This window comes from Amblyomma americanum, chromosome 1 (assembly GCF_052857255.1).
Source record: "Amblyomma americanum isolate KBUSLIRL-KWMA chromosome 1, ASM5285725v1, whole genome shotgun sequence".
Lineage (NCBI taxonomy): Eukaryota > Metazoa > Arthropoda > Arachnida > Ixodida > Ixodidae > Amblyomma > Amblyomma americanum.
The window spans coordinates 522,681,947-522,705,775 of record NC_135497.1 but is presented as its reverse complement, the minus strand read 5'-3'; the positions used below and the strand labels follow the sequence as shown (position 1 = coordinate 522,705,775).

Sequence of the window (23,829 nt, the reverse complement as noted above, 5' to 3'; positions counted from 1 at the left end):
TTGTGTTGCCCCTGGTTAGCTTGAGGATTCCTAGGAAGTTGTACATAAATCAGAATGTCGTTTTCGTATTCGTGCCAAGAAAAGCTTCTATTAGTTACGATCTTGACAAGCAGGTAAGAAGAAGGTCACTGAGAATTGGTGCAACGCAGTAACTGGTGCATACGCCTTGTCTTTAAATGTACAGACCATCAATAAATTTTATATAGGTAGAACAAAAATAGGTGGTTAAAAACTCCAGGAATCCATCCGCATTGGTTCTGGAATCGTACTGCTCATGATGGAATCAATGCCTTCTCTTACAATTTCAGACAAGGCGGTGTGTGGCAGCGTGTAATGTCCCTAAGCCCTTTATTACAATTGAGTAGGCACTTCTTCTGGACAGCTGTTCGAGGGGAATGCAGACATTTCTGACTTCTTTGACAAGAGAATGTCTTCCGCGGTCAGCAATTCTTGCAGATACCACCCTATGGGTTGCTGCCACGATCCTTGTTCAGCGATAATTACAACAAAAGGCCAGTTATCTTTTTGTGTTCCTGCCGTAAAGAATGCATAGGCCCTCACCCTTCTTCACAGTAGGCCCTAGTATGGTCAAGTTGTCGGCTTCAAAAAAGTTTTTCGCTTCGGTCTTCAAAGTTTGGCACCTGACCTTCTTTTACAGCTTGTAGAATTTCTTTGCAATGGCTTCCTTGTTTTCGCAGAAAGTAGGTGAAATTAGTATGCAACACGCCCAGCAAAGTTGCTTCAAAGACAGCCGTGTGTAAGACGAAGCACAGAGATAAATTCACACCATGCGACTGTGGATTAGTGTACAAGACCCCTCTGTCACGAGGAGCGTCATATGTTGGGGAATAAAGTCAGTGTCAACATACATCTAATGAAACATGCCGCAACACAGACAGGAAATGGCAGCAAGACACTTGTCGGACTATGGGTGCATTCCACAATTTCGGTAATGTAAAATTGTGAGGAAATATAATCGATAGCTAATGCGCGAGATATACCAGACGTATATCATACATACATAAGAATTGTTGAATTTGCGTAAGCATATTGTCAGTAATATTAACGAAAAAGAAATTGATTATCTGGAAAATAATCACAATAGAAGTGACAAAATGACGATTCCATGACTTTCCTCATCTGCATTTTGGATGATGCTTCCAGTGTTTATTTTGAGCAAAGCAATAAATTGCTCAGTTGTTAGTCAGCTTTGTATCTGTGTCTTGCCTGTGTTATCCAGCGTGTTGCCTGTGTCCTGTTACCCAGCGTGGTGTTTTGCCACAACTAAAATGCTGTCACACATTCTTAAGACATGAATTCTAGGTCTCAAAAACGACCACCAGGAGTTCCAAGCAGATGTTTGCTTTATGCACCCACTCTTTAAGCAATACATACACATCCACGTGTGCATTTCGAGATAACACAATGCTAGCTGTGACATACAGTGTTCACAACAAATAAGTCAGGTAAACTTTTACTCCACGAGTTCAAGTTCACTTCCTTTAAAGCATACATGCACCATGTAGTGAACGAAAGTACAAACTAGATAAACAGAATAAATCAATCTGCAAACATCGCTACTGTAAATTGGTGCTAATAAACGGCCCCATTCACACTTAGAACAGACCTGCATTTCATCTGCCGTTACGTATGAAACATGAAAATACCAAGAAGCTAGATGAATAAATAAAATTTTCTAGAAAATTTTTCAAAGGTATATATAGTCATACCGCTCCACTGGTCCAGTTGAGTATACTGCTCAGGAGCTGCAGTATCCATTTAGGGCGAATGCCTGCACCAAAAATTAGTTACAAAGCGATACAAGTTGCCACACAACAGCCAAAGTAAACGGCATAGTATGGAACCATCACAAGTATGCAAGGAGAAAAAATTGCATTCTAAGTACACTCCAATACAAATCGAGCTACAAAAACATCATAAAGGCTCCTTCAAACCAGCACACAATTGGAATTTAAATGTCTTTGGGTCATTCCACGCCAACTGCTCCAGGCTTAGTACTCAACCATCTAAGATTTCTGTAGAAAATAAAGCCTTATTGTATTACTATGACAAACGATAGCCCAGCTTCTTTTTGGCACAATAATTTTTTTTTTGTGTCGTGGCCGCCATATTAAGTTTCGAAGTGGTAGCCACACCTAGCCTTCAAAAAACTTTGAAAGAAAAACATTCCTACGCATGACTATGAAACTTTACTTATGTAAATAAGAAGTATTGTGCTTCCATAAGCAGTAAACTGAACTTTTTTTGTTGTAAAGAAAACATGGAAGTAGGTACAAAATATGAAAATTTGAAATCGTATATGAAATTTTGTGTTCTCACAGCAGTTATTCCGACTATTTTTTTAAGCTGTCCAGAAGGCAAAAAGGCGATAAAAAATGTTTACGAGAGCAAAAAGCATAAGGCATGTCAGGAAAAGAATTCTAAAGTTATAAAAATTAGCTTTTTGAGACATTCAGCAGTCTATTCCATAATGAGGTGATCTTAATTAAATTCTGAGACAGGAAGCTGCACATTGTAGTTTATTTGCATTTATTTCTAGTAGTTTAATGACAGCATTTTTGTTTTAAGCGAGAAAACAATTTTGCAATTTCAGTCCCGGCGTTCAACACCTGACATTTTAACGTGCCTTCTCCTCACTGCAACACATTTTGCCGCCGGCTGCAAGTATACACAAAACCAGCACTCCACTGCTCGAATACAATGGTGTGTGGGGATTCAGTGCCGCCAGAGTCGGCAATACAGAAACCCGCTGAAGGGTGAATTTACAAAAAGTGAAAATGAAGTGGCCGCATGGCAGAACGGCTATTGTTCCTCAACACAAACAGTACGGAGCCGGGAAGCGCATTTTGCGGTCTGACCAATCAGAGTTAAAAACCTCTACTACAATGAAAATTATTTCAATTTTTCAGTGGAATAGACTTTTTCACGCCGTCCTATGCGAAGAGTGCTTGTGACTGCACTGGAGGAACTGTGAGGCCATTGGCAGCAACAGAAAGTATTTACAGGCCGTACAAAGGTCCAATACTGACCCTCTATGAGCTGTTTACAAGGGTGAAGAAAACTATAAAGTGTGTTGTAGCGCTTTTTGTGCTCCAACATATGATTGAGGAAAACGAACGTGAACTCAATAGGCGGTTTACAAGTGCACTACCATTAAGAGTAATATCAAAGTTTCACCATATCGAGCCTTTATTCCTCTCTAAATGGTGCATGCTGGACTTAGATCATGCTCGAGTTGAAAATTGCAAAATGTGAATGAACATGCCAGCGGACTTTTCAAAACCAAAATATCAGGAGCATCCACCTGGAGCATCGTGCAGCGAGCAATGCTGGGAATTAACGCAGGGACAAAAACTGCTAATTAATTTCTCGCTTAAAACAAAAATTTTTCCAATTAAACTTTTAGAAATAAATCCTACTGCCATTAGAAAACAAATGAGGGACACGTCACCTCGCAACAGATGGTTGAATACGCCTCAAAAATTTTTTGCTGACATACCTCACATTTTTTGTCATCTCTGAAACATTTTTATCAGCTTCTTTGCATTTATTGTTGTGTTGGGTTTTTTGGCACATAGGCTACTGAGGCCATCATGTGCCAAGCACAAGGTATTGGATAAGTTTTTTGTTGAATATTATAGAAATGTAAAAAACTCGTCCACACATTTGGCACTTATTCAATTAATGCAGGGCTTCTGAGGAATACGTTCGATAACACAGAAATTGTTTTGCAATAATCCTGTGCTGACAACGAACTAGCAAGGATGTACAAATAAATGAGGGCATGGTTAGGCTATGTACCCTGTTTCATGAAGCTGCTTGACGAAGAAAAGAAGAGAAAGTTGCCCAAAAGAGAATCAAACATACAACATTAAAAAAGCTTGCTGAAAAACTTAAACGCACCTTTGCTTCCATAGTGCTCATGAATATTTCCTAGCGGTAACAAGCTGAAAGCTGTGGGCTCCCATGTGGATGGGAATGTTTCCCCTGCAGACATTCATTTATTAACATCATGATTACAGACCGCCAAAATTTATTAATTAGGTCACTCAGGCCAAACAATGAACTTTTAACAACTTGAAAAAGCAAGCTAAATATACCTAGCTTTAACAGCACAGGATTCCTTAATCTGGGTGCCGTTCTAAAAACAAATAAAAACCAAATTAGATGGCAGCGTCAACAAATTGTAAAGCGGCCAGTTGCACAAAACGACCGGCAGTAAGCACCTGTGCAGCAGACAAAATTATAAGTTTATCTCAGACGTCATGATTATGCAATGCATTTTACTCAGAAATACGGTGCAGTTCCAACGCACAGCTGCATAAATTACCACGGCCGAATAAACCGTAGGGAAAGAATTTTGACGAAATAGAATAAACGGCTTTAAATTTGACAGAACATACATACTTGAGCTCTTAGGTACTTAGAAACGACCAGTCCTCAGACCGCTCTTCCATAACATATTGTTTCTAAAAAGGGGAACCAGCATGCATGAAGAAGTAGGACTGCTTACCAATTGAGGCACGTGCGCGTTAGTGCTGAGCTGCTCTACGTCTCCACATCACGGCAACGCTCGTCTTTTTCACTAATGCCGACTTCAGGATAACGATTGCTACACGGCAAATACATTCTGGTGCATGAACACGCGCTCATTATAACCTCGCCCGTACTTTCTGACTTCAAATCTTGGCATTGTGAGTGAGCGCCGCCCTTTCTGCCAATCTATAAGAAAGAAACGCATTCGGCAAAGCGGCTGCTTCTGTCCTGATACGTCATATGCGGTACTTGGACAGCAGTGAACGAACCTACGCACTTTTCCAGTAAATATGCACACTAAGGGAAGATGACGAAGTTGTTTCGTATCAGAACGCTGCCTTCACGTCTCTGCAGTTTTTTGGAGATTTGTGCTATAATCAGGAAGGCGTCGCTCTCTTTTTGCCACGGCGATGAAAGTGGAGGCTGATGGGCCTCTATTGGAAGCCGGTGGGTCGGCAGCAGCCGCCCAGAGGAAGCGCCTGCACCGCCAGAGTGACTCAGCAGTCAGGGTACTGTTGTGTACTCGGTGCGGTTGTGTACTCATACCGGTTGTTGGCAAGAAGGTGAAGCGCAGACTGCGTAGACAAGGCGAATAGTCTTCATCGAGCACGTCAACGGCGTCCTCATCAAGCACGCCAACGATCATCACGGCGCGAAGTTCCTCGGCGCATACAGCCTTGTTTGTGCCGTTGAACCCAACTGACAACTTGAACCTCCTGAACAGGCAAGATATCTCTATTTATCTGGAGGGCCTCGTACCGGAAGGCATTAAAGATGTCAGAATAAACCCGTTCAAAAACGTCCTTGCCATTGATGTGGTGGAGCGAAGTGCACTAGAAAGTTTAACTCGGCAACATCAGTGTACGCCCCCTTATTCTCCAGGACAGCGGCACTACGGCTGGCGTAATCTACAACGTCAACATCCCCATCAGTAACGCAGATTTACCCATGTTGATCAAGCCGGCAACCAACGGCATTTCCATCATTCAAGTTCAGCGGTTAGGAAGACCTACATGCATCAAGCTGACCTTCAAGGGTGACTGCATACCATCGTACATGAAGGTTGGACACTTTCGTCATCCAGTTCGACATTTTGTGCCTAAGACACTTCAATGCAGGAAGTGCATGAGAATCGGTCACGTGAGCGGTGTCTGCATCAACTCCATCGTGTGCCCGCGATGCTCCGAGTCACACAGCGCTGACGTTTGCCGCGCGACTACCTTGAATTGCGCCAACTGCCACGGCCCTCATGACTCTTCCTCGAAAGACTGCCTCCGTCTAAAGACCGAGCGGGCGGTACTGAAGCAAATGGTGCGAGACCATTCTACACACAAAGAAGCCGCCGAAAAGGTGTGTCGACTTCATTCGCGCCGCCGAAGGTCGTCAATTAAGGCAGTCACATTTGAGAAGAATGCCCCAAACACAGCTGCAGCTTGTCCACCTCCACCAAAAACCGTACCAAATCAAGGGAGCCCGGCGCTTGGTGAGGCTGGACCTGCTGCCTCAGATACAACTTGGCCACCACTGCCAAAGCATTATAAGCCTACTGTGTCAGGGATGTTGGCGCACTCAGGGCAGTGTGCAGCGCCTACGACTGATCCAGCCAACAGGCACGATCAAGGCCATGGCCCCGATATGCAAGTTATTGCAATGCTAACGTCACTAATGAATGCCATGCGTGGTCTTCTTTCCAGCCTACGCACGCCAGCAGCAAATAGCGCACTTCAAGTGCTGCACGCGCTACATTCATTTCTTGCGGCTCTACAGTTGAAGACTTCATGGCTCCTTCGGACCTGTGTTTTCAAAAGTAATTCAAGCCAGCTTTCATTGTCCAAAGGAATGCTCGTGGACTCCAGTCCCGGATCTCCGATTTACGGCACTGCGTCTAAAGAATCACTTCCCCATTCTTGCGATTTGTGAACCGAAGATCTCGGCAATTTTGTGAATAACCGGTTACGAGGCATTTGCATCACCCATGCGCAACAGATCCAGCAAATTCATCGTCTACAATTGACGTGAACTTACATATGTGCAACATTCAGTTTCTCCGAACGAAGACAATCAGTATGTTTGCCTGACAGTGAAGAGCCGAGACCTGACGTTTACGCTACTGGTGGTGTACTTGGCGCCATCAAGTCGTTTCGACGCCAGAAGGTTGAATGGTTTGATGGCAGCTACACATGCTCCGTGGATCATTATGGGAGACTTCAATGCTCAACACACCATGTGGGGAGGCGTTAGGATGGACGTTAGGGGAAGACAGCTTGTGTCCTTCGCCTCTGACCATGACCTCCAGTGCCTTAATGACGGAAGCCCGACCTATATTTGAGGGGTGACTTATAGCAGTTGCTTTTACTTGACTTTCGTTTCACAGTGCCTTACCAACAGTGTCCGGGGGTTTTCGGATGTAGAAACCCATGACAACGACCATATCCCAACATTTCTGATTATTACCGGCCATCCCACATTTTCCCCAGCCACGTGTAGACAGCGCATTGATTGGACAGTTTTTAGATTACTTATGAAGGCTGTGTGCACAGAGCGCTTCTCTACCGGTCTTGAACAAACAATTAAGAAGGCTATGGAACACGCCACCTGCCCCTTTAACCCTGTCGCTATCTACATCGATTTTGACTTCTAACTGCAGCGACTGCGATCACAACGGCGCAGGGCAGAGCGCAGATACCGAAGCACAAAGTCGCGCCTAGACCTAAGAGATGCTAGACGCATACAGAAGAACATTCAGCGCAGAATTCAGGCACTGCAAACACAACGCTGGAGGACATTTTGCCAAACACTTGATCCATGAAAGCCTTTGTCACGCGTTTGGAGTGTAATTCGAGGTCTTAGCACGTCCTCTCAACAGCGCTACCCGTTCCAATCCGTCGCGCTCCACCAAAGGCGCAGTGTGGTTGAGGTAGCTGAAGATTTCTGCGCAAGAATAACAGGCCCTCCAAATCCAGGTGCAAAGCTGCACTGCAACAATGTTCCACCCTCACGGGATTTTCGGATGGATGTACTATTCTCCATGGAAGAACTTGATGCTGCGCTGGCTTGTTGAAGAAGGTCATCAACACCAAGGCCCGACGGTGTGACGTACTCCGCACTTGCCAACCTTGGCCAAAAGCTCGACGAGCTCTTTTGGACACATAAAACAAGTCATGGACTGCTAGCATAGTTCCTCGTGATTTGAAGACCAGTCGTCTGGTTCCACTTCTTAAACCGGGAAAATCACCGCTCCACCTTTTATTATACAGTTCAACAGCACTCGCCAGCTGCGTCGGCAGTCATGTAAAGGATGCTGCTCACACGCGTGGAATGGTACTTGGAGCGATATCTGATACCAGATTTATCCATTCCTTCATGTCTGGGTTCCGACAGGGCCGGTCTTCTATCGACAACGTAGTTGACCTTGTAAAGTCGGGGCAATACAGCAGAAGTTTTAAAAGATTGACCGTGGCATTGTTTTTGGATATCAAGGGCGCGTACGACAACGTAACGCATCAGGCCATTTTGGACGCAATGGAAGCAGCTGATATCGGAGACCGCACGTTCAGCTGGATACGCAGCTATTTGTCAGAGAGGTCGTTTTTTGTCCTGACTGCGGACGGACCAACGTCCTTACACCGAAATTCGCAAGGAGTCCATCAGGGTGGAGTGCTGAGCCCAGTTCTCTTCAACCTTGCTCTCATCAGCCTGGTCGACGTATTGCCACAATCTGCTCAGATCTCTATATATGCATATGATATCTGTATTTCGGCATCAGGGGTGACCCGTCCTCAATTTCGTGCAAAACTTCAAACGGCGGCATCGACATTGACATTTTATCTTCGCTTGCAGGGCCTGAACATTTCGACCGAAAAGTATTCACTTGTGGCGTTCACAAGCAAAATAATGTCACGTTGCACCATTCGCATTAATGGCGAAGCCATTCCCTATGAGAGAAGCCACAGCTTCCTTGGTATTGTCATCGACAGGACCCTCTCGTGGAGTCCACGTATCTACGACACGAGAAAGAGACTAATTTCGATTGCCCCCGTCCTCTCCTTCCTCGAGGGAAAGTCCTGGGGCGCATCAGTGCGCTCGATGCTGCAACGGTACCGTTCCCTGTTTCTGGGCTGCTTGCGGTATAGTCTTCCGATATTCAGTGCCATTAGAAACACAAATATTCAAACTCTTCAAGGTGTGCAAGCGGAAGCTCTCCGTATCTGTTTTGGACTGCCTAAATGTGCATCAACCGCAGCAACTGTTCTTGTTGCCTGGGAACATCCTGTTTCTACATACATTGCTGTTGACACCATGAGAACACATATTCGGCACCTCAAACTGGTTCCCTGTCATCACCTCGCCACACTCGCGATAATTAGGACGCGTACTGCATTCGCCAAAGTCATTGAAGCCCATCGCGCATATCTTCCATCGGAGCTCACCCCTGCATCAAGACCGTGCTCACCCTTATGGAGTCTTCATGAACCTCGGGTTCACCTCTATATTCCTGGCATTACGAAGAAAGCTAGTGTATCACTGCCCGCTCTCAAACAACTGACATTGAATCACCTGCATTCTTACCACAATCTCCGCATACATGTTTACACAGATGAATCAGTTCACTGGACTAGTTCTGCGTGGTCGGTGGTGATACCGGCCAGATCCGTCTTCATGAAAGTGAAGAGGACCTATCCAACATCTTCAACTGGTGCGGAACTCGCAGCCTTACGGGCTGCGGTTGAGTTCATCAGTCAAGAACCTCCACATGACTGGATTGTTTTCACCGACTCTAAAGCAGCCCTTCAAGCCCTGCAAGCTTCGCTACGCCGCGGGTAGCAAAAACAACTTGTTGCTGAGATCCGTCTACTGTACAACGGCACCGTATCCAAAGGTCAAGACATCATTTTTCAATGGCTTCCAGGACATTGTGGTATTAACGGTAATCACCAGGCCGGTGCGGCTGCGCGTTCTGCTCACAACGATGGATTTCCAGTGAGGATCCCAATATCACGACCTGACATTGCGTGTGGGCTTCGCCCTTTGGCGCTGGAGCTCACACTTTCAGCGTGGAACATGGGAGAGTCTTGCAACCTCCGCCTCAAGGCACTGGACCCTGGACTCCGCCTTCGCCTTCCACGTAACTTAGCACGTTGCGAAGCAATATTGCTATGCCGTTTATGGATCGGTGTTGCTTTTACCAACCACTATGATTTCCGAATGGGAATGGCCAATAGCCCTGCCTGTGAAAGCTGCGCTTGTGAGGAGACCATCGCTCATCTTCTCTGTTAGTGCCCTGCATTTGCGAGTGCAAGACATACACTGTGTTGTGCCCTGAACCGCCTTGATCCTGACCTATTAACAGAGCAAAAGGCCCTCTGACCGTGGCCACAGCAGTCGACTGCCCTCAAGGCATACAAGGCACTCTTTGCCTACTTGAGAGCGACTAGATTGAGTGACAAATTGTGACAACGTTGTGCGTGTGGGCTTTATGCCTTTTTCCCCTTCTCTCTTCCTCATTTATTCCCCTAATTCCTCTTCCCCAGTGCAGGCTAGCCAACCGGAACCCCTTTCTGGTTAACATCCCCGCCTTTCCCTCCTCCTTTTTATCTATCTATCTGTGCACACTAAAAACCCTTCGGTTGACTACGGTACATCGAAAAACGCGTTCGAAAACGAGTTCTCGACACCACGACGCCACGACAGCCATGACGAGCAGGCTGGAAAAAAAAAGTCAACAAAGGCCCGACGGTACCGGTGGCCTCCTGGCGGCAGAAATTCAGTTTCGCTTTTAGTTTTCACTTACAATGTGTACGGGAGCTGGAATACATTTCCAGCATTGGAGCAGCATACACAGCGATTGCTCACAAATGCCATTTATGGAAAATAAGAAGCGATTAAACATGCCATATTTCTTCAGATTGGACGGTTACCATGAATTGGCCCCCTTTCCAATTTTTTTTTTACTTTCACTCCAGCAGCTGCATTTCGATAGTGCCAAAATATATAACAAAAAATTGTAACCTATGTCGTCGTCGAAAGAAGAGGAGAGCATAAAATGTATGGAAGGCAAAGCTTAGCATATTCTCGGACGGCTCCCTCCAGAACAGACATCCCGAAATGCTTCCGAAGAAGTTGGGACGTTGCCTCCGGGAGGGCTTGCTTCACTAGTTTGACATATTCGGCGGCACTATTGCTGACACGAGACAGGTGTAGTGCGGTCGTACGGCAGCGTTCGTGCAAACACGCGTAACATGGATCTGTGGCATGAAATCAATGGCGGTGTTAGGTGCTCTTTCATGGATGCGTCTTGTCTGTTTGCTGTTTACCGCAAGCCGGGGCGCACATGCCTTCTCAGCCTCCCGTCTGCACGCGCGTCCTCCTGGCGCCGCAGCTTTCGAGCGGAAAGACCGCTCGGCATACCCGCTGCGCTTGTAACCCGAGCCATCTTCGAAGGTCTGCGCAGGGACGGTGGCAGGGCATTCGTGGTGAGATGGTTCAGAGGGGCGGGAGAGGGGCTGGAAGGTGCCGTGTTATATGTTGGATAGGCCTAATGACCCTAGGTCTGCATCATTGCTCTTCATAAAATTAAACGAATCAACAAAACGCAGCGGTGATAGAGAGCAGGGCATACCGAATAGAGGGCAGAATGTGGACTGCAGGGTCGGATCTAAATCATCGAAATGCTCGACTGATATTTTTGTGGTCCAGTAGACCTTCGGCTCCCCTTGGCGCCCTCACGGCCCGCACATCGTGCTTCCACTCGCAGCGCTCAAGTTCCGAATTCAGCGGGCGGACGGAAAAGTTTGCTTCAGGTTCTAGCAGTTCTATCTCATGTTCTCTGCCCGGTGCGCTGCTCACGATGTACGTGAGTTTGCCCAGAACGGGAGCTAAAAGCACTAAATGCCTAAAGCGGCAGCGTGTTATGCAATTAAAGTGAGCGTTAAATGACCCCGGATTGCCGAAAATAGTATGGACCTTTCAATAACAGCGTATCCGACAGCCCACGTTTAGCTTTTGGACATGAAACGCCGCATACCACAGCATTTAGTTTTTACGGGTTGCAAAGGCACCTCCTGGTACTCGTTCAGTCTTGGGGAGCTACATACGTCGAGGCAAAATAAAATTGTTGTTTTGTCTACTTTGCACTTTGAGTTTCTGAAGCTCTTCTGGGGATTTAATTAACTTAGTGTTTCAACAGCTGCCTTTCTTTCAGTTGAATCAGTGGTTGCTTCAAAAAATGACTCAGTTTGGTCCTGTTTCTTGTGCGTGATTTGGTGAGTAAAGCAGAATGATTTGGCGCAGACAGCACTCTGATTGAGCGTATTGTCGCAAGATGTCAACGTAATGATTTCTCTATTCACTTCGACACAGTCGTAACTGCTTTGCATTGATATGGATTCAGCACAGGAGCACGGTATTATCAAAACAACCAATGAGCCCCAACATTCACGGCATAGGTATCATTGCAACAATTTTATTTTAGCGGGCACTTCGTTGAATTGGCATTTGTGATTGATTCAATCACTCATATTTTTCTTTGGGCTGCAAGTGAACCTTTTTTTTTTTTACGCTGCATGTATGTTCTCGGCTGCGAAAGATTTAAACCATACCTCAAAGTGAAATTCTAACGAGCGCATACTATCGGCACCATCTACGCTTTTGTACCGCTTTCATAATTAGTTAAGTTTTATCGCCATGTGGAATGTTGCAGTCACGTCGATGCATTAGTAAAACGTGGATAAAATGCCCAACATGCGTGTGACGGCTTCACGTGCGCATGTGATGTTGTCCCAGGAACTACACTAGCATATTTTGATCCGTAAAGCACATGACATAGGGCTATATTTTTTTTTTCATTTATTCGTCCTCATTTAGACGGACATGCTGCCCTGAGGGGAAGCCAGCTTTACAATTTTGAAAGGAACACCCTTGCACCTCGACGGCACTACCAGGAGTATTAGGGCCACATGCACTCGCTTATGCAGACTTCTAAAATTCATGGGTGCAGGATGGGAGCATGTGTAATAGAAACTCCTAATTTGTCAAGTGTAAGGGTGTGCTCGGAATTATGCTTCCTTTAAAGGTGTGAAATTTTTTACAGCGCACAATTGGATGTGCATGCTCCATCAGCTGGTAATAACATCAAACCGCCACGACGAACTGCCACAGAAACTTGTTTCCTCAAATCACGCATCCTGCAAACTTTTACTGGCCATAGTACATGGGCGCGGCGACCACGCTGATTGCGGGCGCTCGTGAGGATGACGTGGACACGACACAGGCCTGTGTAACTCTAAGAGTTACATCTGTCAGTTTACCTTGAGTTTCAATAAAGTTAGTCGTGGCGCCCTGGCATAACAACTTAAGTGCTGACACCGACATTTAGGCTGTGCACTTGCTAACGACATTATTCTCCAACCGAAATTTTCTGCCCTAGTTTTAGTATCGCATTCGACAGATCGACTCCATTTTTCTCTTTTCGGAAGTAAGAAGCGGCACCAGATGGCATCGGATAGATTGCCTAATGAAATTACGTCAGCAAAGTGTTGTGCACTTTAATCATCTCAGCACGGTACTTATTTAAGGAAAGGCGTTTTGTCATAACAGTGCGGTAGACTTCCTTTAAGGCGAACTGTAAGGAACCAGAATTTTTTTTTTATCGCATGACGTTTGTTTAACATACATGCCCCTAAAGAAACGCATAAGTATATTAGGCGTGCCCAAATATATCTAACGTGAAATAAATGAATGAATCAGCCGCCGCGGTGGCAGAGTAGTTACGGCGCTCGGCTGCTGGCCAAAAAAGACGCGGGTTCGATCCCGGCCGCGGCGGTCGAATTTCGATGGAGGTGAAATTCTAGAGGCCCGTGTACTGTGCGATGTCAGTGCACGTTAAAGAACCCCAGGTGGTCAAAAATTCCGGAGCCCTTCACTACGGCGTCTCTCATAGCCTGAGTCGCTTTGAGACGTTAAACCTCCATAAACTAAACTAAAACTAAATATATGAATGAAATAGCCTTTCTAAGAAAGGTGATGAAGAATGATCGCTATGGTTCAATGGCATCTGTGACCAAAGAGCACCATGACAGAAGTTATTTTTTTCTACTCAAGGTGGGGTCAAAGACTCATTTCCTAAGCATTTCTTCGTAAATAAGCCGAGCACCGGACCGGGGGCAACTTGCACCCAATGTACCAAAGGGAAGGAATATTTCCGACGCGCGGTGCCGACAACTACAGCTACTGCTAGTAAGACACAGTGAGTTTGCCGGTGATGTTGGTCCGGTGGTTTCCATAAGCTGCATGCACCGCCTGAAGCGCGTCTCGATACAATGATTAGCAGGCGAAGAGATTTAGTGAGAAACGAAGAAATCTAATACAGGCTATTTGCAGATACAAGACTAAGTATACGGCCGCAACTATCCGCGGCCGGACTAGCCCACAGCCTGCACAGAGGCGAGGAACACCGCGTCCCAACAGTCGAACTGACGCGCCTGCACCAGCTCTCAACGGCAGCTACCTCCGCGCTCGTCCGGACCGAGCGCCTGCCAGCTAGGAGTAGCCAGAGACAAAGGCCGTCGGGTATGGATTCCTTCGCGGGTCCACCCCGTGATGCCCGCGCCCCTTTCAACACGTAAAATAAACTGGGCTACCTGCAGCCCATCAGTTTTAACTAATAGGAAAGCTCATAACTGATGTCATGGTTTTTCCCTCAGACAAAAACTCCTCCCTACGCGGTTTCGCAATCCTTGGCCAAGTGTACCGTTGTACCAAGTGTACCGGATGCACGCTACACGTTGGGGTTATCGGAAACTTTCAGTTTTTTACCGCGCTGGCCTAGTACACGGAACGTCGCGTAACGCGACGAGACCCAGACCTGTCTCACTTAATTGTTAATGGCCGGCACCGGCTTCCCCCGGGAGACGGAATTCTGGGAAGCTGAGGGACAGGCGCCCAAGGTCGAGGCCGGTAGAGTGCCCCGCGGTCTGGAGTGGCAAGGGAAAACGCAAAAACGAACGGGGAGACCAACTAAAGGGCCTGAGTGTTCAAACTGCTCCCCGCCTTCTAACAGCGTGCGCCAAAACAAAACAAAACGGGACACGCAGCTTAGGCCATTGCCCTCTCGCGGAATGTTAGCAACATATGTACAAAAAGATGCGACGGCGTGCCGAGCCCTACAGACGACGACTGCTTTTAGATCAAACGAGCTTTATACGCTGTCGTGCAAAAAATAAATGAAGGAAGAAAGAGGACATGGAAAGACTCGCATCTGCGCTGTTAAGCAGACTTAAGTGCAATCCTGAATTTTTTTATATAAGCTTCATTTCTTATTGTGTAAATAGTTTTTACATATTACTTCTCCCCCTATCCTCTTTTCCTGTCCCCTCACCTCTTTCATTTCATTTCTCCATTCTGCCTGCTATCCTCTATTTCCGCTGCCCCAGCTCAGGTGCTTCAGAATCGATGGCAGATGCCGGGGCTATCAAAAATCTTTTCCTTCCGTTTTACTATAATTTTTAATAAAACCACTACCACCACCACCAACACCATGTGGTTGGTTTTCATATCCAATGTAAAAGAAATGCGCTGGAGATGAACTGCTTTCCGCGCCATTCTTGTACGACAAACTTCAGCAGCGGCCACAGACCGCGGTGACCGTGCGCAACGGCACTTGCTGGGCGTCCGAGCGGGACGAAGGAAGGAGAAAGCTATAAAATATGCTTTACGCAAGGAAGCGAACTCTAAGAAGATGGCTTCGGCGGACCTTCGTGCAAAAGTGCGATGAAGCCGTTTTATAAGAGCGCACGTTCTTGGGGACAGCTCACTTGCAGGTGTGGATTTGTAAACGTTTATTGTAAGCATTGAGCCCTAGTGGGCACGATGCCTACATGGCTTGGAGCCCATAGCTCTCGGTGACCATGTGAGCCAACTCAGTGGCCCGGATGTGTCAACGGGTCTGAGCTGGCCATTATAGCCTCCAACCGCTCTGGAGAACGGACCGGTTGTAGGTCCTCCGGTGGCAGGGCCTTTTTGCAGCTGCATAGAATGTGACCGTATCCGGACATCTCACCGCATTCTTTGGAAGTCGGATTGTATTGCGTTGGATACGTAATCACTAGTCTCGACGGGCTAAAGAAGGCTCGCGTCTGGAGCCGACGCCGCGTTGCCTCCTGCCTTTTGTCGAGCTTCTTTGCAGGTGGCGGACAGATCCTCCTTTCCAGTTTAAACTGATTGGTGTAGTCGTCTCCAGTACTTACTGTTGTGCCAGCAAGGCTACGCGACAAAATTTTTGCATGCCTGTCACGAAGAGCCCTCTTCTGGCCACATCGGAGTCACTGAATCCTCGACAGAATTCAGGGACGGTGATACTGGCCTGGTCTATCGACCGCCGTGACTACTTATGTACGATTTTGCCGTGACTACCAGCGACACAAGGTTCCGTTCCACCTTTCAAGCCTACTGCTGTTCTCAAGCCCATTCCACCACCGTCCAGATCAAACCGGTACGCACTTGCTTGGACCGTTCTCTGCATCAAGCTCTGGGAACAGAGTAATCATAGTAGCTATGGACTACGTGACGCTCAACGCGGAAACGGTAGCTCTCCTCAGTGGCACGGCCATTTCGATCGCAAAATTCTTCGTTTATGCTATATTTATTCTCTGTCCGAATATAGCATAATATGACCTTCTAGAGACTTTCTTAGACTGAGGGCTAAATATGGTTTGGTGTTAGGACTGGTGAAACAGGTGAAAGGTAATACCGTGCCAAAGACTGCACAGGCGCTGATTGCGCATGATTTCGTTGACTAAACTTCCAATTTCTCTGGCAAAAGAGACTCTATATTATGTGGTATGTCTGGAAGCACAAACCGCATTTTTTTGTGTGGAAATGCATTCGTAGTCGCGTCCACGAAAGCTGTACTAAGCCAAGATAAGGCGAAGTGCCTGCCAGTAATGCAGAATGTTGCTAGCTTGTAGCTAAACATTTCAGCGCCCTTAAAAATGGTGCTAAGATTTGCTCCGGTCCTAATGTTCCTTATTAAGAATTATTGGCATTGAATCCTTGCTTAGAAAAACGGCGTCCATGCAACATTTCTATTCTGCGTGGTCATCTTATTTTTTCACTATTTTGCTACCCGCCGTGGTGGCTCAGTGGTCAGGGCGCTCGACTACTGATCCGGAGTTCCCGGGTTCGAACCCGACCGCGGCGGCTGCGTTTTTACGGAGAAAAAACGCTAAGGCGCCCATGTGATGTGCAATGTCAGTGCACGTTAAAGATCCCCAGGTGGTCGAAATTATTCCAGAGCCCTCCACTACGGCACCTCTTCTTCCTTTCTTCTTTCACTCTCTCCTTTATCCCTTCCCTTACGGCGCGGTTCAGGTGTCCAACGATATATGAGACAGATACTGCGCAATTTCCTTTCCCCCCAAAAAACCAATTATTATTATTCACTACTTTGCTAGTCCTAAAAGAATATAGACGCAAACTTTTGCGTGTATTATATTGCAGTTCTTTGTTTTGCTTCACATGACCCAAAGGTCAACTATACGTCAGTGTCATTACTCAAATGATGAAACCAAAACCGCATAAAAAGGCAGTTGTGTTAAATTATTCAGCGATCACAGGCGAATACGACGTGCTGATCCATGTACTCTAACGTCTAACGCATTATTTCAAAGAAGAAAAACGTAATTAAAATTGGGTTACTGAAGACATTTAGGCACATTCTTTAAGTTCCTTCTACTGAATTATTTTCGCGTGACCCATTTGAACGTAAGTGCTATATTTTTGGAGTATAGACCTTGCCACATGTCTATTTGTAGAGCTTCAGCTGCGACACAGAGCCTCGGCTAACGGAAATAAAAAAAAAGGAATCGTCGAGGTAGAGGCTGACCCGTAGTGTGGAAAGCAATGAATGTAAGACTGCAAGCAATGAAGCGCTTCAGATCCTTGGTAAGTGATCACTTTTTTTTTTAAATGACTGAAATGCTCCTTCCTGTTGCCATAGGAACAGCACTTTATTTCTGGTGTCACCAAATGCGGCAGAGAACATAATGCAGGGAAGTTTAAAATTTTATAAATTAGCAGTTTGTTCTTTAGCTTGTGCTTTTAAAAGAGCTGGAAAAAGCATGCTACAGCGAAAAACAGAGTTCCACCTAAACTGTGCTTTATGATTGATCCTCTTTCTGTGTGCCGCTTTGCAACACATCCATATCCTCATTTACATTAGTGAGACAACGGCGCATGACATATACCGGCATATCTCGTGCTGCTAAAGCGCCGAACGTACCACATCGAATGTGGAAGGACGGTGGGGCCATGCTTAGTGCACATGAAGAAAGGGGCCAGCCGCTAATATCTTCAGAGCAATATTTTGGTTATTTGGCGGAGAGGGTATTGTAAGGCAGGCCGCGATGGCTCCCTAAAATTCAATTGGCTATGCTAAGCATATTCCATTCACGGCAGCCCTTGTCTTCTCTCTGGCAGATTTTCGCGACAAGCTCTCCTGGCGAATTTTCCTTGTTGATGTAACCTATGATCGACCAGAAAGTTTGTCATGTGATCATACCTGTGCGGTGAATACTGATACCGTTCATGTAACAAAAGGAAAACAAGAGGAAGCTTTGCAAGTAATGAAGAGAAAGCAGCAGGCAACACTCGCTACAGTGACTATCGGCTCAAGGATGCGGTACGCGCTACAGGGTGCGCTAGAGGATGCGCTACAAGCTCAAGGATGTGGTATTAAATGTTTCCTCTGCGGTGTCATTTAGAGGACGGAAAGGGGCTATGGGGCGGAAAGGGGCTAAGGAAAGGATTATGGCACATGGTTGGTGATTTGAACGCTCACAACAGATTAATGGGACTGAAGTAGTGTTTGATTGTTTGAGAAGGAAGTCAGAGTTCATGCTAAGTGGTAACATGTCAAAAGTAGTCAAAGAATACATCCATATAGGGCAACTAGTAACCAAATATCTCCACTTTAAAACCCCTGTCACACGGAGACTTTCAAAAGCTATGGAGTAGAGAGTATTCGAGATTCTCTATCTTGATGCAATTTGAAAGATTTCGTGCTGCTGCTAGGCGACAAGATCGATCGCAGTAGAGAGATCTCATCATTTGGTTTCAACGTTTTGTGGTGTCACTGTCGCTGCCCATAATTTTGCATGCATGCAAAAAATCGGCCTATAAGTTTAATCGAAACACTAACAAATAAAGTGTTAATTCATGAGAGTAATAGTACTCACTCTTGAAATGAACTCGGCCGTCCCGAACAAGCTTTAGCAGCATTCAAGCACTCTTGAGAAAGCAGGTGTTGGTTGTTCTTTTATTGCTGTTAACAATGGTTTTACGCTTGCTACCGCGTTTGTCACCCAGACTCTCTTTATTTCAACAGAATAAGTCCTATATTTCAAAGTTACAAGTTTTTCGACTATGATACTACGCTCCTTTTATTATTCAGCACGATCCTGTGCGCGCTCCGCATCCGAGAGCGCATGCAGCTGTCGTTCGCAGGCCCGCTAATTCTCAATAGAGTTGCGTGCTGCTTCATTCACTCGGTGCTCATCGGAGCAGTATTCATCTCTGTCAGTGGTATTTAACGAATTTCCAAAGCTCTTTTCGACTTTCTTTGACTGCATGCCATAGCTAGGCGCAAAATTTAAGCTTTTTGTCTTTTATTTTATCCTAATTTCCTGCCATTAAACGCCGCTAAGTGGCGGTGGAGCTTGAGTGTCCTCTCTAATAGTTTGTGTCTGCCATGCGCATGCAAGCTGCTGTCGGATGGTCCTCATGTAACTTTCCACGTTAATTTGGCCCGCAGTCCCCTCTGCCATGCAGCTCAACATCTAGGCTATCAGCGTGGATTCCAAAATAAAACAAACATAAAGGTGTGGCTAAGAGTCAGGTATGTAGTTGAGATCAGGAAGTATATTTGTTTACCTTCAGGGCCAGAGGCACTGCGGAGGAGAGTGGATAAAATATACAAAAGCGAACAAATACAGCTAATACTTATAAAGAAAACAAGTTTCCCTAGGTATACAAGGTTAGCTAAATATTACCTAATCATACATTACAGCGAGACGTTATAAAAAAACAAGGTTCTCCTAATCGTACAGTGTTAGATAAACAGCTGGTTATTATTGATAGACACAATTTCAGCAGGAAGGTGGTTCCATCCGCGAGATGTAAGCGGAACGCATGACTGACAAAAAATTTGTGTCACAACCACCCAGACCAGTCGTGTGAATGTGATCAGTGCGATCGGAGCGATAGAGAGGATCAAGAATCAGCTCACTGTGCAATAAAGGATGGTGGAAAATTTATGAAATATCAATAAGCGAGAAATTTTACGGTGAGACCCTAAAGACATATTTGAGGGTTCGACGGAAACCCGTCTGGCGAGGGAACTTCAGCGTATCCTTTTAAACGAACACTCGCCAAAGTCATAAAGGAAAAAAAAAACACCGTAAGAGAATTGAACTACGGGTGCCTTGTTCACATTGGGATGAAAAACGAGACGGGCTGCTGCTTATCTAAGGAAAACGTTGCGTATCGTGCGGATGTATATCTCGGGTAGATTGCCCTGTGTCCAGTTAATCGCTTGGCTTGTCATTTGTATGTGAAGGGATTCCTTGAGCAGACGAGTAGATAATGATTTTTCTTTTTCAAGTATGCGCGCGGAATCCCAGTCAATCAAGTGGCCCGTGTTTTGCTGGTGTTCGGCGAGTCACTTTTTTTGTTTTTGACGTCACGCTGGTGTTTTTTGAATCGTCTCCTGAAGTCACCTGTTTCGCCTATATAGGCTGCACCGCATTCTTTGCAAGGAATTTTGTAAACTACCCCAGGGTAGCTGGTCTTTTCAAGCGGGTCCTTTACTCGTACCAAATGGTTTCTGTGCTTGCTGGATGGGACATGGGCAACTTGGATATCGTAGTCAGCCAGTATCCGGCATAACGTCTCGCTGACAACAGAGGCATATGGGATGGCTGCACGTGTTTTCTTTTTGGCTGCTCTTGCTTCGGCTTGAGGGGCCGCAGCGTGCCGTTCTTGTGATTGCAGCACTTGACGCGGGTATCCGTTCTTTGAAAGCTCCTTTCTTCAAGCCCATGCAAAAGAAGTCGTGAAGTCCACCTCATAAGAAAGGAGCTTTCAAAGAACGGATACCCGCGTCAAGTGCTGCAATCACAAGAACGACACGCTGCGGCCCCTCAAGCCGAAGCAAGAGCAGCCAAAAAGAAAACACGTGCAGCCATCCCATATGCCCCTGGTGTCAGCGAGACGTTATGCAGGATACTGGCTGACTACGATATCCAAATTGCCCATGTCCCATCCAGCAAGCTCAGAAACCATTTGGTACGAGTAAAGGACCCGCTTGAAAAGACCAGCTACCCTGGGGTAGTTTACAAAATACCTTGCAAAGAATGCGGTGCAGCCTATATAGGCGAAACAGGGGACTTCAGGAGACGATTCAAAGAACACCATCGTGACGTCAAAAACAAAAAAAGTGACTTCTTACGCTCTCGCCGAACACCAGCAAAACACGGGCCACTTGATTGACTGGGATTCCGCGCGCATACTTGAAAAAGAAAAATCATTATCTACTCGTCTGCTCAAGGAATCCCTTGGCATACAAATGACAAGCCAAGCGATTAACAGGACACAGGGCAATCTACCCGAGATATACATACGCACGATACGCAACGTTTTCCCTACATAAGCAGCAGCCCGTCTCGTTTTTCATCCCATTGTGAACAAGGCACCCGTAGTGGTGCCGAAACATCAATTCTCTTACGGTGTTTTTTTTCCTTTATGACTTTGGCGAGTGTTCGTTTAGAAGGATATGCTGAATTTCCCTCGCCAGACGGGTTTCCGTCGAACCCTCAACTATGTTGCTCTTCGCGTGAAACATGGGCCGCCTGCTGTTACCAAGATTCGACAATTCGTCAACCTCAAGACAAGGCTGACTGCGTTCCAAAGCTACCTCCAGTGCAATTACGTTGCAAATCACATGGATTTATCCCCAGTCTCTGCGGCTACCGATCCTCGTGCGTACGCCAACTGGAAGACAAACCATTGCTCAAGCTGAAAAGCGACTACTGCAGGCAAGGATTCTCGAGACAAAATGTACAATCAAACGCCTGGAGAACGACATTTATTGTGCCCAACAGTTCCTGGAAAAGCTCATTCCCGCGGACTTTTTTGATGTTCTTCTGCATGCCAACAGCGAGGGCGCCAAGAATCAAGAATTGAAACATCTGGTACAAAATGCCAAGTTCAAGCAGCTATTGGCCAGTCCGCCTGAGGGCGGGGTGACAGCGAGTATATGCAAGCTGTCTTCGCACACGCTTGATCCGCATGAACGCAGCCTACTTCTCCGAGGTCTCAACTTCAATACTGGCGCTCCTCCAAATGCTGTTAACATGACCTGCGCTGTTGAAGAGGCTATACGCAAGGTCGCCCCCAGCTTACAAAGCGAAGCACGCTCAAGGGCCATTGGAGCTCTTTCTAAGCTTGCTAAAAGCAAGACTCGGACTATCACACCCGCAGAGCAAACAGCATTGACCAGGCTGCAGAAGAACAAAGATATCGTCATCTTGCCTGCTGACAAGGGTAACGCCACTGTCGTTTTAGACCGCACCGACTATGTGCGAAAAATGGACGCCCTTCTGGAGGACACAACGACGTACGCCAAGCTGTCGCGAGGCCCTACAAAGAAAATCGAGTCCTAGCTGCAAAAACTTCTTACTGATGTTTTCAAGTTCGTCCCCCCCGACAAAGGCTATCTTTACAATCGCCTACTTTGTCACAATGGCTCGGCGCCAGCTATATACGGGGTGCCCAAGATACCCAAGAAGGAGGTACCACTTCGCCCGATTGTTGACTTCACACGGTCACCACTGAACAAGTTGTCGGGATACCTCCACCGGGTACTGGCGCCTTTGGCAGGAAACACGCCTACGCAAGTCAAAGACTCGGCACATTTCATTGACAAACTGAAGACTGCGACTTTTGGCGATGATCACATTATGGTGTCATTCGACGTGAGGTCCATGTTTTCTTGCGTGCCGGTGGACTTCGCAGTCGAGTGTTGCAGGAATGCCCTGAAGAACGACTTGTCTCTGCAAGAACGTACGCCCATGGAGACAGACGACTTGTGCCGGCTCCTAAATTTCTGCTTGTCAAACACATACGTTGTGTTCAACAAGACGATGTACAAGCAGATCTTCGGGACAGCAATGGGAGCCTCCATTTCCGTAGTCTGCTCCAACCTGGCCATAGAAACGATAGAGAGTCGTGCGCTTGCGTCATTCGACCCGCCACCTAGGTTTTTCCTGCGGTACGTCGACGACTGTTTCTGCATCATTTGACGACAGGATGCGGAAAAATTTCTACGGCACCTGAACTCATTTCAAGAGAGCGTTCAGTTCACGATGGAAGAAGAGAGCAATGGGCGCCTCCCTTTCCTCGACGTCCTCATCGAACGAACAGCAAACGGCATCACGACGAGCGTGTACAGGAAGCCTACCCACACAGGGAAGTACCTGAATTTCCATTCTGCGCACCCAATAGGGCAGAAACGCTCCGTTGCCGCGGCGCTTTACAATCGTGCCTTCAAGCTTTGTTCAAGCCCATGCAAAAGAACTCGTGAAGTACGCCGCATAAGAAAGGAGCTTTCAAAGAACGGATACCCGCGTCAAGTGCTACAATCACAAGAACGACACGCTGCGGCCCCTCAAGCCGAAGCAAAAGCAGCCAATAAGAAAAAACGTGCAGCCATCCCATATGCCCCTGGTGTCAGCGAGACGTTATGCCGGATACTGGCTGACTACGACATCCAAGTTGCCCATGTCCCATCCAGCAAGCTCAGAAACCATTTGGTACGAGCAAAGGACCCGCTTGAAAAGACCAGCTACCCTGGGGTAGTTTACAAAATACCTTGCAAAGAATGCGGTGCAGCCTATATAGGCGAAACAGGGGACTTCAGGAGACGATTCAAAGAACACCATCGTGACGTCAAAAACAAAAAAAGTGACTTCTTACGCTCTCGCCGAACACCAGCAAAACACGGGCCACTTGATTGACTGGGATTCCGCGCGCATACATTTAATGATATATGCTGGTTGTTCGGTTGTAATTAGAAAAAATGAAGCGAGTGGAATAATTTAGAACAAGTTCAAGAGAATGGTTTCGGGTCACACGAGCTGCGATAACGATGGCATAGAAGTAGAGCAACCGCCTCGTGTGCAAGAGGACCGGGGTTCGATTCGTGGTGCCGCGCAATTCTCC

At 46.5% G+C, this 23,829-nt stretch overlaps 2 protein-coding genes across 2 annotated transcripts; both read left to right on the top strand.

Moving 5' to 3' along the window:
- The first annotated feature begins 8,451 nt into the window (after window positions 1-8,451).
- LOC144128778 (uncharacterized) lies at window positions 8,452-9,834 on the top strand. The gene is made up of 3 exons (XM_077662474.1): window positions 8,452-8,790; window positions 9,286-9,373; window positions 9,611-9,834. The coding sequence occupies exons 1-3, from the start codon at window positions 8,452-8,454 to the stop codon at window positions 9,832-9,834; spliced, it is 651 nt and encodes a 216-aa protein (XP_077518600.1).
- A 6,109-nt stretch (window positions 9,835-15,943) lies between these two features.
- On the top strand, window positions 15,944-22,271 carry LOC144128777 (uncharacterized). Its single transcript, XM_077662460.1, has 2 exons — window positions 15,944-16,045; window positions 21,567-22,271. The coding sequence occupies exons 1-2, from the start codon at window positions 15,944-15,946 to the stop codon at window positions 22,269-22,271; spliced, it is 807 nt and encodes a 268-aa protein (XP_077518586.1).
- The last annotated feature ends 1,558 nt before the right edge of the window (window positions 22,272-23,829 follow it).

Bases quoted from the DNA above. Each gene is read 5' to 3' on its own strand.
- LOC144128778 (XM_077662474.1), top strand. From the start codon at position 8,452: ATGTCACGTTGCACCATTCGCATTAATGGCGAAGCCATTCCCTATGAG. The intron at 8,791-9,285 runs TCAACCGCAGCA...CGGGCTGCGGTT, and splicing joins TTGGACTGCCTAAATGTGCA to GAGTTCATCAGTCAAGAACC. The intron at 9,374-9,610 runs GCGGGTAGCAAA...TCACACTTTCAG, and splicing joins CCTGCAAGCTTCGCTACGCC to CGTGGAACATGGGAGAGTCT.
- LOC144128777 (XM_077662460.1), top strand. From the start codon at position 15,944: ATGTACGATTTTGCCGTGACTACCAGCGACACAAGGTTCCGTTCCACC. The intron at 16,046-21,566 runs GTACGCACTTGC...ATTTATCCCCAG, and splicing joins CCACCGTCCAGATCAAACCG to TCTCTGCGGCTACCGATCCT.